This window comes from Aspergillus alliaceus, assembly GCF_009176365.1.
Source record: "Aspergillus alliaceus strain CBS 536.65 unplaced genomic scaffold BDW43scaffold_7, whole genome shotgun sequence".
In the NCBI taxonomy this organism is placed as follows: Eukaryota; Fungi; Ascomycota; class Eurotiomycetes; order Eurotiales; family Aspergillaceae; genus Aspergillus; species Aspergillus alliaceus.
In genome coordinates this window covers 623,589-639,135 of record NW_022474690.1, presented here as the reverse complement: position 1 = coordinate 639,135, position 15,547 = coordinate 623,589, and the positions used below count along the sequence as shown (strand labels likewise).

The 15,547-nt window shown below is 44.8% G+C and overlaps 5 protein-coding genes across 5 annotated transcripts; 1 reads left to right on the top strand and 4 right to left on the bottom strand.

Moving 5' to 3' along the window:
* Positions 1-2,362: 2,362 nt before the first annotated feature.
* BDW43DRAFT_307948 (uncharacterized protein) lies at positions 2,363-3,553 on the bottom strand (the record flags this gene model as incomplete). Its single annotated transcript, XM_032046357.1, has 1 exon — positions 2,363-3,553. The coding sequence occupies one exon, from the start codon at positions 3,551-3,553 to the stop codon at positions 2,363-2,365; it is 1,191 nt and encodes a 396-aa protein (XP_031903772.1).
* An 845-nt stretch (positions 3,554-4,398) lies between these two features.
* BDW43DRAFT_307947 (uncharacterized protein) lies at positions 4,399-4,698 on the bottom strand (the record flags this gene model as incomplete). Its single annotated transcript, XM_032046356.1, has 1 exon — positions 4,399-4,698. The coding sequence occupies one exon, from the start codon at positions 4,696-4,698 to the stop codon at positions 4,399-4,401; it is 300 nt and encodes a 99-aa protein (XP_031903771.1).
* Positions 4,699-5,464: 766 nt separating this feature from the next.
* BDW43DRAFT_266509 (Zn(II)2Cys6 transcription factor domain-containing protein) lies at positions 5,465-7,297 on the bottom strand. Its single transcript, XM_032040877.1, has 4 exons — positions 7,147-7,297; positions 6,472-7,083; positions 6,272-6,406; positions 5,465-6,215 (listed from the first exon to the last, which is right to left on the bottom strand). The coding sequence occupies exons 1-4, from the start codon at positions 7,198-7,200 to the stop codon at positions 5,511-5,513; spliced, it is 1,506 nt and encodes a 501-aa protein (XP_031903770.1). The 5' UTR covers positions 7,201-7,297; the 3' UTR covers positions 5,465-5,510.
* Positions 7,298-10,076: 2,779 nt separating this feature from the next.
* Positions 10,077-11,012, top strand: BDW43DRAFT_266506 (proline racemase family protein). Its single transcript, XM_032040876.1, has one exon. The coding sequence runs from the start codon at positions 10,087-10,089 to the stop codon at positions 10,804-10,806; it is 720 nt and encodes a 239-aa protein (XP_031903769.1). The 5' UTR covers positions 10,077-10,086; the 3' UTR covers positions 10,807-11,012.
* Positions 11,013-12,133: 1,121 nt separating this feature from the next.
* Positions 12,134-14,160, bottom strand: BDW43DRAFT_323190 (fungal specific transcription factor domain-containing protein; the record flags this gene model as incomplete). Its single annotated transcript, XM_032049701.1, has 7 exons — positions 12,134-12,449; positions 12,512-12,864; positions 12,899-12,954; positions 13,009-13,063; positions 13,100-13,123; positions 13,505-13,872; positions 13,905-14,160. 7 exons carry the CDS (start codon positions 14,158-14,160, stop codon positions 12,134-12,136), a joined length of 1,428 nt encoding a protein of 475 aa, XP_031903768.1.
* Positions 14,161-15,547: the final 1,387 nt, after the last annotated feature.

Genomic DNA, 15,547 nt, shown 5'->3' with positions numbered 1-15,547 from the left:
ATCACTGCAATTGCTTATATCTCTGCAGATAGAAGCTGTCCTTCTCCAGATCTTATATATCAAGCTGTCTCGGGCAATATACAGGATTCCTGGTTTCAAGGTTTCAATTCTGAGTATCGTAGATACTTTTTTGTATTATCTCTTAGTGGTGCCACGGTGTGCCAGCGGGCCACCTACCTGCCTGCCTGAATCCTGAACAAGCTTATATATGAGAGTGCAGTACAAAGCGGAAGGCTTTATATCCTAGTCCTTTGCTGATAACGCAGCGGTTAAGCTTCTGAATGCACCCAGAGGTCACGCCGTGACAATAATAGCAGGAAACAATCGAAAGTAGCGCCCAAAAGTACGACGAAAAACTTACTAAAGAAACTAACCTACAGCTTCAAATAATATCAATCAGGTCAGAAAAGGCAAGAATAAGAATAAGATCTCTATACCTTCAGCTCCAAGTAATGGGAAGGATATTAGTGATCTAGATCAGGTTGTTAGTGCAGAGGCCTCATATAGTGTAAATCGTCGAGATAGGCAGATTCGCCTGCTTGCGCGGTTTCGGGACCATTAAAATAGCTATTTATATTCCATATAGTTTAAATAGAAAACTCCCAAAAATCTCACGATAGTAATCAATATATGTGGTGGTAGAGCTTCATTTCTAATTCTGATTTTCATGGAAAATCGAGCGTCAGGTGGATCAGGTACGGTAGCCACTCCGCAAAAATCAAAAATCAGTTAAATCCCTGATTTTACGATATACATAAATCAAAGCCTTCTTAGTAGCGATAGTAGATTAGTAGAGATTTTTAGTTCGTCATTCCAAGGAAATAAATAGTTCTTACTATTTCTACTACAACACTTACGTAGATTACGCGCTCTACAAGGCTAAGAGACCCCTTGTACTTAATTACTTCTAATTAAGTGTATGTACTTGGGAGAGCATTGGGCCCCTAGCTTTAGGGTTCTTAGACCCAGGCCTGTAGCCCTAATCTTACCCGTCACTATACCCCAGCTTAATGAATGTATGCATAGGAAAAGATTGCCTACTTCTTATCACAACCCCGGACATCCTCGAAAGACTCGGTTTCCCGAGTTCCAGTGTTAACGAGCAGCAATTTTAGAGGTGCAAAAGTGGGAGGCAATGTCGAAGCTAGATTGACTGAGGCCGAAACCGGTTGTGGGGAGCTCCATCCGCTGGATAGTACATCGGCGACAGGACTATTGAAATAAGCGCGAAGAAATAGGAGTGATATTAAGCCCAATTCTGGATTATCCGTTAGAAACATTCACTCACCCTAGGGCGTGTACCATTTTATAGGAGCAGATGCCAGCACAAAATGGGCTCCATCGCGCGAGACTGTCGGTTATTTCAGTATTCAATTGATTTGCTACGTTCCTGTTTCGCATGTCGATGGAACATAGTTGGGAAGAGGCCTGGCTGTGTAGATATGTAGAACAATTCGAAGTGGAGACTGCCAGTTAACACATGTATATACCTCGAACGGCGTTGGACACAACCGGACCTTTGTCTGCGGTAACGCCATACTGCGCGAGGCCCTTGGGATATACCCCAGAAAGTACAACATATCAGCGGTCTACCCCAAGGAACATTGAAGGTTTTGTACGAAATTGTTTCTTCGTTACTCAGTTTTATGTTACTATTCTGGCTAGTCCCGCAAATCCCTGACTAATTTTTATCCACATATTTTCAAAGAGAGAGACTAAAATAGAAACAATGAACACAGCGGGCAAAGGCCGATGATGGGGTAGCGATGGATCAAATTTCTATTCTACAGAACAAAGGGGACGTGCATAGGACTGAGAAAGCTGGGGCCGCTCTGCGGTCTATATTCCGATACAACGCTCGATTGAGAGCGGAACTTTGGGGCTTCGTTCGGTAGGAATATACCGAAAAAGGCCCCGTTAAATAGAATGTAAAGAGACAGGGGAAAACGAGGGTTGGGCAAAACTCTGGCCTACTAGCTGCCACATCTTTGTGTGTGTCTGTACGGAGCCTATTGGCATTTAAGATTAAATTCGAGGATTTTATATACTCATAGACACTGGATGCCAAAGAAGGAAGAGAGAGACCCTTGTAAGCAAAACGATGCATCTAGATATTTAAGAATAATGGGACTCTGTCGAAGCCAAAGCTGTGTACTCTAGTCATTAACCTGCCAAGTCGCACGAGAAAGGCATTGTTATTATCTATGGAAATTGCTTTGTAAACGAATAATTGAATGATTGACTGGTTCCAACAAGGCTGACCTGCCACAGGGTTAGACACAAAGAGGCAACAGAAGATGGAAGACCAGAAGGAAATTAGCATTCAAATGTATCTTGCATCGTAAGATGTTGTTTTCACAAGTTAAGGCCGATATGGCACTGCGACACCATCTGCACGGAGGTAGATGCACTCATCAACTAGACGTGTCACATCCTGTTGAATTGTACGATCAGAGACCGCTTCCAGTCCAGAGCGTTGAAATCGAATATACTCATATTGTCCAGCCCATTCCTCTTCCCATTCTTCTCTCCGGGGTATCACTTGGAGTGAATTGCAAAGAAAATGAGGAGGAGCTTGCGGGAGGGAACAGTTGAGTATGATATTACACTTGTTGTTTTTCAAAAGGATAGGCAGGTTGAGGTGAGCTCCATCGGAACCACTTGTAATCAAGCGTCGGTTCCATACCGGTACTTTGAGATAAGAGGGATAGCGTCGAATTGTAACCTGTTCGCAATTGGCAAAATCGGATGGGGACCTTGCCAGCAGTTGGCTTTTATTAGAATCCCCACTAGACTGGCAAGCCCATGCGAAGATGGACAGATCGTCGGGAAATCTTTCCATTATTTTGAACTGAAGTCGACGAAATGCTGCCTCCAAGGTCTCATTATACTCAAGATCCATAGAAACACCAAAGAGAGATATTAGGCAATAGGCCATGTTCACTTCAGATACTGTGCTTCGTGAAGCAGCCCACGAAAAGCGCTTGGCTACACACACGTTTCTGAGAGATGTTCGATTCATCAAGACCATATTTTCAATACCTGTGGCTGAGAACAAGATGGACTGGTGTGTGCTCTTCCTCGCTATTTCTTCGCCTTTCTTGTTGAGAAAGATTACTTCCCTCGAGGCTACCAGCTGGACGAGCGTCCACCCCATTTTGAACCACTTGCTGGACTTCAGCTCATCCAGCCTGGTGACGTCTGAAAGATAGGCGTAGCATTTTTCTGCCCATTTGTAGATTCCATACATCGAATTCACTTCACCAGACAACCTCCCCAGATCGTGCGTAGACGCGCAAATAATATCTGACCACATGTATGGAATTCCATCCTCGTGGGCAAGCTTGCATGCTGACTTGAGATGGCGTAGCAGGGCCCTGCTCGGGGTTCTGCCATTGGCCTGGTACGATAGCTCATCTTCCTCGAATGTGTGCGAAAAAGTGGCCAATTGTTCATTGCGGTCCAAATATGGCACTGGGCTGGGGGAGGAATATAGCCTTGAGCCATACTCTTCCGTTTTGATTACACTCAGGATGACAGGCAGGGAAGGCATGTTGTATGGAAAAAGCGAGTACCCTTGAGCAAATCTTTATAAGCTGGAAACGCGAACCGCATGCGAGATTTTGGGTTATAGAGTGGTTCTCTAGTGGCCGCTATGAAAAAGTAAAGGATGTCCTTCCAAGGCGTTAGAAAGAAGCACTAGCAAAAAAGGTCAAACGATGAATTACAAGAAATAGGTTTTGGGTGGTGATTTAGAAACGGAGGACCGAAAGACCCTAAATCATGCAGGTTTATATACAAGCTCAGAGCCCATGAACAACTATTCACGGATCCTACCAGGACATTTTCGAAGGAAGACTCCAGTAATCACCTGCCCCACGAGGAACTATCCGGGAAGGCTTGGGATAATATTGTGTGCATGTATTTGTATCCGGTCCATTATAGGAGTTTAGCAAAAGTCATCAAGTGCATATTTACATTTCCTACCTGTAGGTGTGTGTTCGGGCATGCATAGTTGAGAAGTAGAGCCTTGGGGTAGACGTATTAACCTGCCAAATGGTATTGCTTCAGGACATTCCCTATAAGTACTTGTGACAAATAGTTCTTTCATCCCGGCAAGTCACCTGGCGTAAGTTTTAACTCAGTATTACACAGCGGATTGTATTCAAAGGTCCAAATAAGCAGGATGTTTGAAGTCATATTAAGCATGAAAAGGTTATCGAATGAAGAGTGAGTCAGGGTTGATGGTCTATAAGAATATGTATACTCATGGAATAACAAATAATGAGCACATGGACAAACGTAGGGGAAGCACATAAACAGTATGACAAACAGAACGTCAAGGAAAAAGAAAGTGACCAGGCAAATAACTAAGGGTACAGGAGGTAGAATACCATATTACTCAGAATACTCAGCATCCTCCTCCTGCTCGTCGTGTGCTTCCTGCTCTCTTTCCCACTCATTCTTCTCGAGTTTCCTCGGCTCTCTTTGGCGTTTATTGAACATGTTGCGTATTTCCTGAGACCACCCAGCCCGTCGATCTCTCTTGCGCTTATTCACCCCAGCGCGTTTCTGCTTAGCGCGTCGATCTGCCTGGTGTTGGAGTTTCCTCTCACGCAGTTCTTTCGCATGCTGCTGCTGGATCGCCAAAAAAAGTCTCTCTGGATTAAATATCTGCCAATCATCGGATAGAATCATATGTTTGTAAATAGTGGAACGATCTGCCTGCTCCGACTCTATCGGAAAGCCTTAAGCCATCCATCTCGCTACACATTCATCAGGTCTAAGGACCTAGCCCGCAGTCGTTTCCCATTCCTTTAGGAGTATTTCCTGCTAAACTAGTAATCAAGACTATGTCAGGGACTGTCTTGTAGAGACGTACTGCGAGCATGTACATCCATTCATATTCACTGTTATGGCAGATGGTGAATCTGAGTATGGCTGAAGCATAACAACTTGGATCATTGTCTATAAACTAACGTTCATTTAAGTCTCTGAAAACGTGTTCAGCACAATGACCAATGACTCTATCCAGTCAAAAACGTCTATTTCTTATTCCAATCAAATTGACCGATATCTCATTGCTTATATGAAGATATAGCATAAAGTAGAGAGTCATTATTGAGCTACTGGTGCAATAGTATTTGGAAACTCATCTGGCATAACCCAGGACACCCTATGAGAGACCCCAGCTTTGGATAACGAATAGCTCCTTCTCCTGAAATGCGACAAAAGTACTTGTGGCCTTTAATGAAAACCTAAAATACGTAACTATGATCTGCAAGGGTCTACCCATGGGTATTGAGTTCAATATGACAATGCTTGCTTAGTTTCACAGACCATACGATGAACGACATATACCTCACAAAGGAAGCGCTTCAACCCGACCCACCTTAGTGGATCGTCCATGTATCAGCTACAGTGACTATACCGCAAACGGAACTGAAGGGTAGGACTAGGTTCCGATTTATCGAGCTTCATTATTTCTCACGACCTATACCGACCAAGCACTAATCACTGTACACAAAATAAGGCGCGACCTGGAAACCCTTCTCAACCAGACGTGCTACAATCTGCTCACAATAAGTAACATCCGGCTGTTTCGACGCGTCCTTTCTCAACGTTCTATAGGCGATTTGAAGCGGAAAGAATGTAGACGCTGGGCCAAAAAGCGCCATCTTCTCCTGCAGCATATACTCCATGCTGCGACATATCCACTGTGATAGGGTTATCATATGTTGGCCAATAATGCCTGAATTGACGTTGGCCAGTGGAGTCTCATTTGCTGGGAAATGAGAGCAATTTGCATCCAATTTGTAAATCTCAGCAAGACAAACGATCTTGAAGGCCCAGAGGTGTGTGAACATATTTGCTATACTTATGTTCGGGAACCAGAGGGCAGGATTGGATAGCTCCCATCCTTCGTGAGGTAGCTCATAGTTGGGCCTGCCCTGGGTGTCGATAAGTAAGGATTCGAAAAGCTCAAGACTTGTGAGCGCATCAGTGAGTAAACATAAGTTTGGGCTAGACGTGGATGTCGTAGGCCGAATTCTTGCATCATATTCTTGGTCAATCTTATATAGTATAGAAGGAATGGTCGCGACTCCACAAAGCAGTCTTTGCATAATCGAAGGGGGGTTGATGCTAAATGGTTCACTCTGCCATTCCTGCAAAGCAAGAAATGTTGGCTGGCGCTTCCGAAAGGCTTCGACTACCTATAAGGTCTAGTTAGGCAATGCAGCCTAGCAGGGAGTATGAAGAGTCTGCTCACCACAAGGGGAAGAAAGCCAACGAATAGCTTGTGTAGAATCCCATATCGGAAGGCTTGAGGGCCGTGAGCTTCGAATAGCCCGCTGATAGCATTAGCATGCAGCACTGGCCCCGAGGGAGACTTGGGCAGTATGAGCTGAATATTCGTCAGACCCTAGTGTATCATAGAAATTTCTGTATACGACATTTGCTAAAGCTTACTTCGGTAAGGCATAGACACATTATGGAAGCTACGAATTGTGCTCCGAAACGGTATCCGGGGATGCTGAAGCCTCTCTGTAGCGACTGGATAGCGGTGTAGTAGGATTCTGTAGCATCTGGCCTCGCATTTAATCGCCAGGACCCCCGTTGCGCTATAGAAGCAAACAAGGCCTTGATTGCAGCGGATAGGATACCATTCGGATCATTGGCGCGGCTAAGATGAGGAAGAGCCTCAACCCAAGACCCGCATACATGCGATTGAGTCCCGGAAGATTCGCGAGATACTTCATCGCCTGGGATGTAAGCCTGTACGATGAAGTCTATATATTGGTTCGTGATCGGCCAGTTCAGCTGTACCAAGGTCGGATTGAAGGACTGCGGTCGTGGTGTCGAGGTCCTTCTTAATGTATCACTTGGATGGACCGGCTGGCTGTTCGATGCGGAGGTCGGATGACTAGGCTTTGAGTCGTCGTGCTGGATGTCTCTTTTTCTAATCTTTTTCTTGTTCGAGGCGATCCGGTTCTGTGAGACAAACGTCCAATTATTTGGGTAGCCTTCGCATTGCTGCCTCGTAAGGACACATTGACTGCAAGCAGGACTCTTTCCGTCACACTGTGGTGCAAGGTTAGGGCTGCGCTGATTGAAATCAAGATAGAATATAGAGTCGAGTCGTACCCCCAGCTTCCGAATCCTGCAATTGTTACAAACAGTGCGCTGCCGCGGCTTCATACGGAAAACTCGTAGGGCTCGGAAAGATTACCCCAAGACTGTGCACGTCTTTCTTGTTTCTCACCATACATGCCCGTTGTTAGAGGCTATATCGAATCATAAATGTTTTTTTCTTTCGGCAGTAGGGTCGATGATGAATGAGTGGCAAGAGTGAAATTAGAATTACTTTAATATTAACGTGGGTCACCACCTGCCGCACGTTACCGCCTGCCGCACGATTTCGAGGTAATGCACTACAAACTAAAATGACGCTTTTCAACCACATATAATTCAAATTATACAGAAATATTAAGGTGTAGTATTCTTGATGCCTGAAAGTTATACTATCTAGCTTTTAATCATCGCGAAAGCGATGTGGCAGGCGGATCTGCCTGTCTTGATAATTTATAGGCAAAGGCGCTTTAACAACCTCTTTAGGCCCCTGGAGTATAGAATCTCCAGTATTTTGAATTATAGATAATCTAGAAGCCTTTAGTTTATCTTTTCTAGCTATTCTGAAGTTATTTTAAAGCTGTACAGCGGTCTCTTTAGTAATATATGCTTTCTTCTTTTAATATTTCTTTTCTTTATCTGCTAAAGTTTAATTTTTTATTAAGAGGCCCTGAATTACTTTCTTTCTTTAAGTAAGCGTTGTTTCTCTTTCTTTTTTTACTATTAATAAAGCTTTTATTACTCTTTTAAAGCCTTAGTAGCCTGTATCTCCTTCTCCTTTACTGCTTGAAGATCACGGAACTGTTAAATCTTTTTAGGTGAGTAAAAGACGGTACCACCATCCTCAGAAGCTTGTAATTTAAAAGTAATAGGCTTTCCAAACTGGCGCTTTTTCTGTTCTTTAAATATAGCTTTCTCAAGGCCCTGGTAGCAGAGCTTTAGCTCCTTGGTAACATGAGAACTATAGTTATTAAGTATTAGAAGTCTCCAGCACCGCTGTGCCTTATCTTTAGTTTCACAGTTAAATATCTCACAAAGCCATGCAATTCCTAGTATATTATTTATCCAACCAGATGCAGAAGAGATAAAAAAAGCAAGAATAGTCTGTAGGATTGAAGTCTTGAAGCCAGGAGTCCTGTATCTTACCTGATATTGCTTAATAGATTAAATCAGGTGACAGCGATATCTTATCTGCACATATATAGGTCAGGCAGGTAATCCACTTCCTGGAGTTACTCTGTAGATATTACTTAAGGCTATTCTATTCATATTTCTATCTTAAGAAGATTCTCTTGCCTTTTTACAAGATTCCAATAAGAAATCCTTTTTTATCTATATTATATATATTCTCTAGCAGTATCTCATATTCTTGTAGCTTCTGCTTAATACACTAGAAATATAAAGTATATTTAGCTGCAGAATTAGCTTGTTTATATATAGTATCTAATCCGGTTGTACAATGAGATATAAGATCCTTGTGATAGTGTTGAAGAAACTGAGCAGGCCAGTTTTTATCTGGCTTATTTCCAGTAATTTCTTTTACAAAATTCTGAAGTATCTTATATAAAAGTTAAAGTCTACGCTTCCTTAGCTTATTTATATAATTTATAAGCTCTTTAGACTGTTGATTATTAAGAACTTGCTGATTTTTATATTATATCTCTCTTGACTATTATTTTTCTCAGTGATGTTTTGATAAGATTGACCGGTGTATACCAAATTCTTTTGCAATTTTAGTATAATTAATCAATTTGCCAGGTCCCAACGAATCGATTACTGCTAACGTCTCTTCGATTAGAGTCATATTGGTTGAGATATAAAGGTTCAAATTGTTGAGGTTCGAAAGTCGGTGAGTATGAATATCGTGCGGCAGGCGGTGACGTGCCGCAGGTGGTGACCCACGTTAATTGGAACTAGGGAACCTTTGCGCCCCACATTTTTCACTATCGTTCAATCTTTCCGCCATCACCGCGGCGAGGGCGTAGTATCTACCAGTGGTGCTGGCTAGCATAGTAAAGTGAGGGAAAGAATATACTGAACATCGTACGGGAAACCCAAGCTCAGGATCAGAAGGCAATTCCAGGAAATACTTTCCATTTTTTAGATTAATGGTCGTATGTACTTGGACAATCAGAGCTACCTTACTTTCTGAAGTATGCCATGGTAAATCGAGGCATGTTATTAGCCAATAGCGTGTGGTCCAATGGGGTATTCAGCTTCTATTAGAGGGAAACAGGGATGCATCTATCGTACAAGGGGCATCCCCGCCGTACCTGGCTGGGATGATATCTGCTGCCCACTACTGACATTGTGAAGAGACTGGGAAGATAACCAATTGTACAGAATTTCCCACTGGAATATGTCCAGGCTGGCTGGCTGCGTGGGACCTTGGATAGGCAGGCCTCTGGTCGCGCTGGAATATCAGAGTATTTCTTGGGTAGTTTCCATTGCGTGTGTTCCGAGGCGTCTGTGCATCAGGGACAACGCGGAGAAAAGTGGTTGAAATCAGCGGATGTGAGGGGTTTGCTTACCCCCCCACTCTCCCTCCAACTCCAGGACATCATATCTCTCGACCGAGCTGTTGGAATCCCAGCAAGGCGTAGTATAGATCACCAGTCGAAATACCTAGTAAGAGCTATGCGGTTCTCAAGGACTATCAATGTGGTAGGAGTCCATGCTGCCGGCGAGGTAGGTGATGTGATTGTCGGCGGCGTTCTAGACGTCCCTGGAGCCACAATGTACGACAAGATGATGCATTTCTGGACGCAAGCCGATGAATTACGCCAGCTCCTGCTGAACGAGCCTCGGGGCAGACCAGCAAAGAATGCCAATCTTATCCTACCTCCTTGCGACCCTCGCGCAGATGCTGGCTTCATTATCATGGAAAGCAACGAATATCCCCCGATGTCTGGGTCCAATATCATATGTACAACCACCGTGCTCCTGGAAACTGGTATGGTCAAGATGCAAGAACCGACGACGACATTAAACCTCGATACGGCTGCTGGACTGGTAACGGTTGTCGCTGATTGTGAAGCCGGCAAATGCAAAGCGGTCTCGTTCGATAATGTTCCAGCTTTTGTCTATGAGCTGGATCTGGAAGTCGATGTCCCTGGCCTGGGAAAAGTATTATGCGATATCGCGTGGGGTGGGATGATGTATGCCATGGTTGATGTATCTGCTACTGGATTGACGCTGGATGGACGCCATGGCAAGGAGCTGGTCTATTATGGTGAGCTGATTAAGCGAGCTGTCCAGGCCAAGTTTGATCCTGTGCACCCGGACAATCCGGGAATACATGGGGTATCAAACTTCATATTGACCGAGCCTTTAGAGGACGATGGAGCCTCCGGTAAGAGGGCAAAGAATACCGTCATTGTGTCCCCTGGTCGTCTCGATCGGAGCCCTTGTGGCACTGGAACCTGCGCGAGGATGGCGGTATTGCATGCTCGTGGTCTGCTCGCCGAGCAAGAATCATTTTGTCATATTGGTATCACAGGAACTGAGTTCATGTGTAAGATTAGGGGAACCACTCAAGTGGGCAAGTATCCAGCAATTCTGCCGACAGTGAAAGGCAGTGCGTGGATTACCGGTTTTCAACAAGTCGTATTGGATCCAAGTGATCCCTTTCCAATGGGGTTCAGGGTAGGGGACGCATGGCACACACCCAGCTAGCCATTTCCTCGTTGGAAAGGCTTATAGCGGTCGGGTAATTTAGTCCTTGGTTACGAGTATATCAGGTACCACTCTTATTACGGACTACATCCAGCGTTGCTATGGACTATTAGAAGTCCTCGAGAGTCGTTCGCTCTGCTACTCAGTACTGCACCACGTAATGAAGAGCCAACGCACTTGTTACAAGGCTTTTTCCGCTAACCGACTGCTTTCAAGAGAATTGAATGTATAGACCGGTTTCTCCTCTAGTCTGTAGTCAATGCCTAGGTATCCCAAATGTTAAAGCAGGATGGCATCTGTCTTCGCTGTCCCCAACACCCATTCCGTTGCTGTACAGATCCGAACGGACATATCTCTTAGACCCTCATTCGCACCGCTCCGGTTTGTGATATAGCGCATGACCAAACAGGTAACTTTGCAGAAGAGATATTGGAAATGATAAAGCAATCGTTATAGGTAACTAACGTGTACAATAACCGGGCCTACCCATGCGTGAATTACAAATATCTCTGTTTCACAATTTACCCCTCCTGCTTCCCTCCTTTCTCCCTTTGTCTATCTACCTCGAAGTAACACCTAATACTGAGTCATATGCTTCAATTAGTCTGTCAATGATCACATATGGTTGGGAGGGTAATTGTGAGCAAAGGTTGCACAGATGGCCTACCGCATCGTTCATAGCTAATCGAACACTATATAATCGGAACCACTATCTGCAAAGAAGAGAAGGCTGCACATATCCAGTTCTGGTGATTTGGAGGTACAGGGAGTCTCTGCTGTGCGTGTCGCGATCTCCTTGGTATGTTGGAACTTCTCTCAGCCCGTTATGAAGCTTTTGAACCATCTCTCGCTCTCTTGCCTTTATTCACCAGATACAATGACTATGAAATGATTCTTGTGCTACCGTTACTAAACATGTCCTTAGATTTCCATTTAATATCAGAAGAGGGTTTTACTGTGTTGATCCCGTCAGGAAGGTCAAGACATAACCATTTGAGTACGCTTATCGTGGGGTTCCTTGAGCGCTAAGCTGGCTACCTTCTTGTTGAATCTGAGCCTTCAGAAGAGGTGTATCCCTCGATAGAGAGCTCATCCCTATTTTCCACTGTTAGTGCCTTACTAAAGTTATTAGTCCCGTTTCAGTTGTGTATGGCTGAGGCCTGTCCACCAATATCCGTGCCGTTACCGCTGCCACTGTGGGTTACAGCTTCTCCTCAATTCTTACTTCTCAGAGATGTAAACCTAGAATCGAATTGGTAACATATTCAGCTGGATTACGATCACCAGTATATCTGCTAGGTCACCAATGCGACATTTAACACCCAACTCACGCTGTTCGCATATTTTCAGCGTCTAGTACTCTCGCCAGTAACTGTGCGTACATAGTGCTGATGCCCCAGGCTTTGAGAGATCGCATGATAACAACGGAGTCTTCCAAAATCTTGCATCGTCCCTTTCTATTTAGAAGGTTACTAACCCCCGCAGGTTTGATACAGCTTGACCCATTCGAGATCCACTGCTTGGTAGCCGTGGTATTTAGACTTTTAAAATCTAGAACAACCATAGGCACTTGGAATTGGTATTCCCGACCCTGTCTTAGTCGATCGTATATCGTTGCATGTAGCCAGAGGACAAGTGCTGCTCTCAGGAAGTGTACAGGCGTTATGAAATGAGTGCAACGAGCCGACCGAATTGTCTCAAAGACGTGAACGCATAGAGAACTGCCAGGCGCCCTTGGTACGGGAAGTCGGACCAGCGATCGATAATTTGGGTCCAAGAGCTATCATCCATCTTTCCATAGATTACCTTTATAGCGTGAGAGATAATATCTGATGTCGGTGTGTGATAACTTGTCAACGCGGAGAGGATCATAACACGGTGGATGGCAGATGCTTTGACTTCAGATAATGAAAACCCGTAGCATTCGTCTCTTGTTTCTTCTAAAAGTCCCTCCAGTACTTTCATGGCTTCATTTCTTTCCTCCAGCGAGAATGTAGGAGACCCTGGAGAGATGTCGCCTTTATCTTTAACGATGTTGGTTAAATATTGCAAGATAGTCTGCTTTCCGGGCGTTCCAAGTTTTTGACCACACTGAATTCCACCTCTTTTTCTGAATCACTTGTCCCAGGGTTGTATGAGTTTCCAGACCTATAGTATGAATTATCAACTATACGCATCAGATTCTCGACCATAAACGCGTACCATTTCCCTCCCCAAAAATAGCCCAATTCTGAGCACTGGAAGCATTCCAGCGACCCTCTGATTGGGGAAGGCAATTTCGAAGCTAGTCTACCCTCATCATAGTGCACAGGCCAAACTGGTTAATCATAGGCCGTATCGACAAGCTGCCATCCCAATTAGCATAGGCCTTATAATTTAGCAACGGTGGGTCAAAGGAGGACACCCAGATTGCAAACCATGTCCGCCGGCGCTGTTCGTCGAGACTTGAAACGTGCTATTTCTCCTCGGGTGAAAGCGTGCTAATGAAGAGACGCTTACGACGACCCAGAGTAACTGGAACAGCTTGGAAGAGTTCAGCTAGCTCCAAAGCTCTCCAATCGCCTGAGTACATCAGACCCAATTGATTGAGTATCGTTTGCATCATCCACAGCTCACGGCTGTTTCTATTCCATTTTTCGCACTTTCCATTACCTATTAGCTTACCTGAGCCCATATTTGTTCGACTGAGGTTACTCACCGTGTAGGACGTGTACCGCCGTATCAATTCATGCATTGCTTTTAGACAAGCGTTTGCACCCTTCAACTGCGAAAAGTGGGTACCGATCGCAGCCACCGTAAAAACAAGAAATTGATATGTTCCAGAAGTAGAGAACGTTGGTTTATGCAGGACAGGAACTATCGGATGGAAATGTTCAAAGTATAACTGAACCCACGCATTGAGGACATGTGCCGGTGGGATGCTCAGTTCGATGGATTGAGGGTAGTTTGAATTAAGCTGCATTTGGCTTGCCAGTTGGAAAACAATATCTGTCAGCTCAGCTGGAACCTCTTCTACATGGGCCAGATTCTCTGCCTCGACATTCTCAATGGGAACGGCATTCATATCTGGGAAGATCAGCTGGCATCAGTTTCAGCACAGGTAGGGTCATAATGTCTCGATTCAACGGCATCTTTGTCCATTTCTGGTAGCTGATTGTGCTTATAAAGCTCGGTTATGTCAGAGGGTGGTAGAGCAGCGTTACGTGGTTGAAAATCCGAAAGCTCCTGCAACGGCAACTCTTCCATAACTGAGGGTCGAACCATGTCCAATGTCGAAAAGTCTAGGTCATGGGACGCTAGGTCTAGCGGGAGCGCTTGATCGACAGAGAGGCTAAACCAACCTCGTGAAGTCATTCAGGTCGTCATCAGGTAAAGACAGGGCCTGTATGGTAGCCATCACGCTTGTTGCCCCGCCTTCACTGTAAGCAGTATAGTGCTGGTACCTCTGTGCCAGAATAGAGCCGTCCAGTCCTGGATTCTGTGTCCTAACTGGTCCCGACGGTATACTGTGCCACCCCGATCCGGGAAAGTGGTCTTGATTCAGTACTTCAGACCAGCTACGCCTGAGACTTTGGGGCGTTTCACCGAGACATTGCTATCAACTTCAGGCTTGGAAGCGCGCTTTAAAGGATGGTAGTGACAATGGCTCGGTTGGACATGGCAGCGTCCACATGGCTAATTTCTGTCACACCGCAACTTTGACTGGCTGCATTGCGTACAAGCTTGTATGACTCTGTGCCTACCAGTCGCGGCTATAGGGGCTGGATAATCCTACAATACCTGTCCATAAAGTGAATTAACATGCTCAGCTTTTCTCGTAGGGCTTGCAGCATGGGTTAGCAGTTGCAAGAAAATGTGGCGCATGAGTCGCTAGTGAATCACATGGGCATATGGTTGCCTTGGCAGTTATTGGTCATTGATTAGAATTGATTAAAAATGCTGATACTAGCATTTCTAATCTAGCTATTGACGATGGCATTCACCTTTATCAAGCTTCTGAGAACCCTGGGTGGAATTCAAGGCGCTTTTAACGAAACCAGCAGGGGTGGTCGAATGGACAGAAGCCTTACATACAGCAATCAACGATCTAAAACCGCGAGGATTAGAGGTTGCGCGTAACAGAGGTAAGCTATAACTTGCTGGTATCTTCTTGTAATCAGGGCTTTCAGATCTTAACTGTGTAGTAAGATTGACGGGAAGATTGAAACCTCCAATACACAACCCTTGGCCTACTATCGCAGAAGGTCTCTTATTAGATACGCAAGATACACCAAGCCTCATCAGCGAACCATATGTTACTTACTTTGGCCTTCGCTTCCCATTTTTGATGGAGGTAAAGGCTGGTGCAACCGGTGGCAACCTTTATCAGCCGCAGTACGTGGCTTAATAGCCCTTTTGATCCTCTAAAGGCTTTCAGATCTTCGCGACGCTCAGGATCTTAATAGGGGAATTTGAGGAATGTTGAAGACAGAATTGGATCCACACAAGCTTCGTCTGACATCAGCTTGAACCTGGCCTTTTCTATCATTACAGGGGCCAATCTATGAATTATGGAAGTTAGCGTCCATACCTCACTTTTCACGGTCGACCAGGTCTCCTGCTTTTACTAGTGGAATCCGACGGTCAAGCTGTCCCTATGTGAACTCCTTTTGTCTTCGCATTAACCCTTACTCCATGCGAGTATCATGCCCCATGGGTCAATGTCTGAAATAATTTCCTACCCTTACATAAAACTTGGAAA

Excerpts from the sequence above, each read along its gene's own strand:
- BDW43DRAFT_266506 (XM_032040876.1), top strand. The coding sequence starts at position 10,087 with ATGGTCAAGATGCAAGAACCGACGACGACATTAAACCTCGATACGGCT.
- BDW43DRAFT_266509 (XM_032040877.1), bottom strand. The coding sequence starts at position 7,200 with ATGAAGCCGCGGCAGCGCACTGTTTGTAACAATTGCAGGATTCGGAAG. Across the intron at positions 6,407-6,471 it reads TGTGTCTATGCCTTACCGAA|CTCATACTGCCCAAGTCTCC; the intron begins GTAAGCTTTAGC and ends ACGAATATTCAG. Across the intron at positions 6,216-6,271 it reads TTGGCTTTCTTCCCCTTGTG|GTAGTCGAAGCCTTTCGGAA; the intron begins GTGAGCAGACTC and ends TAGACCTTATAG.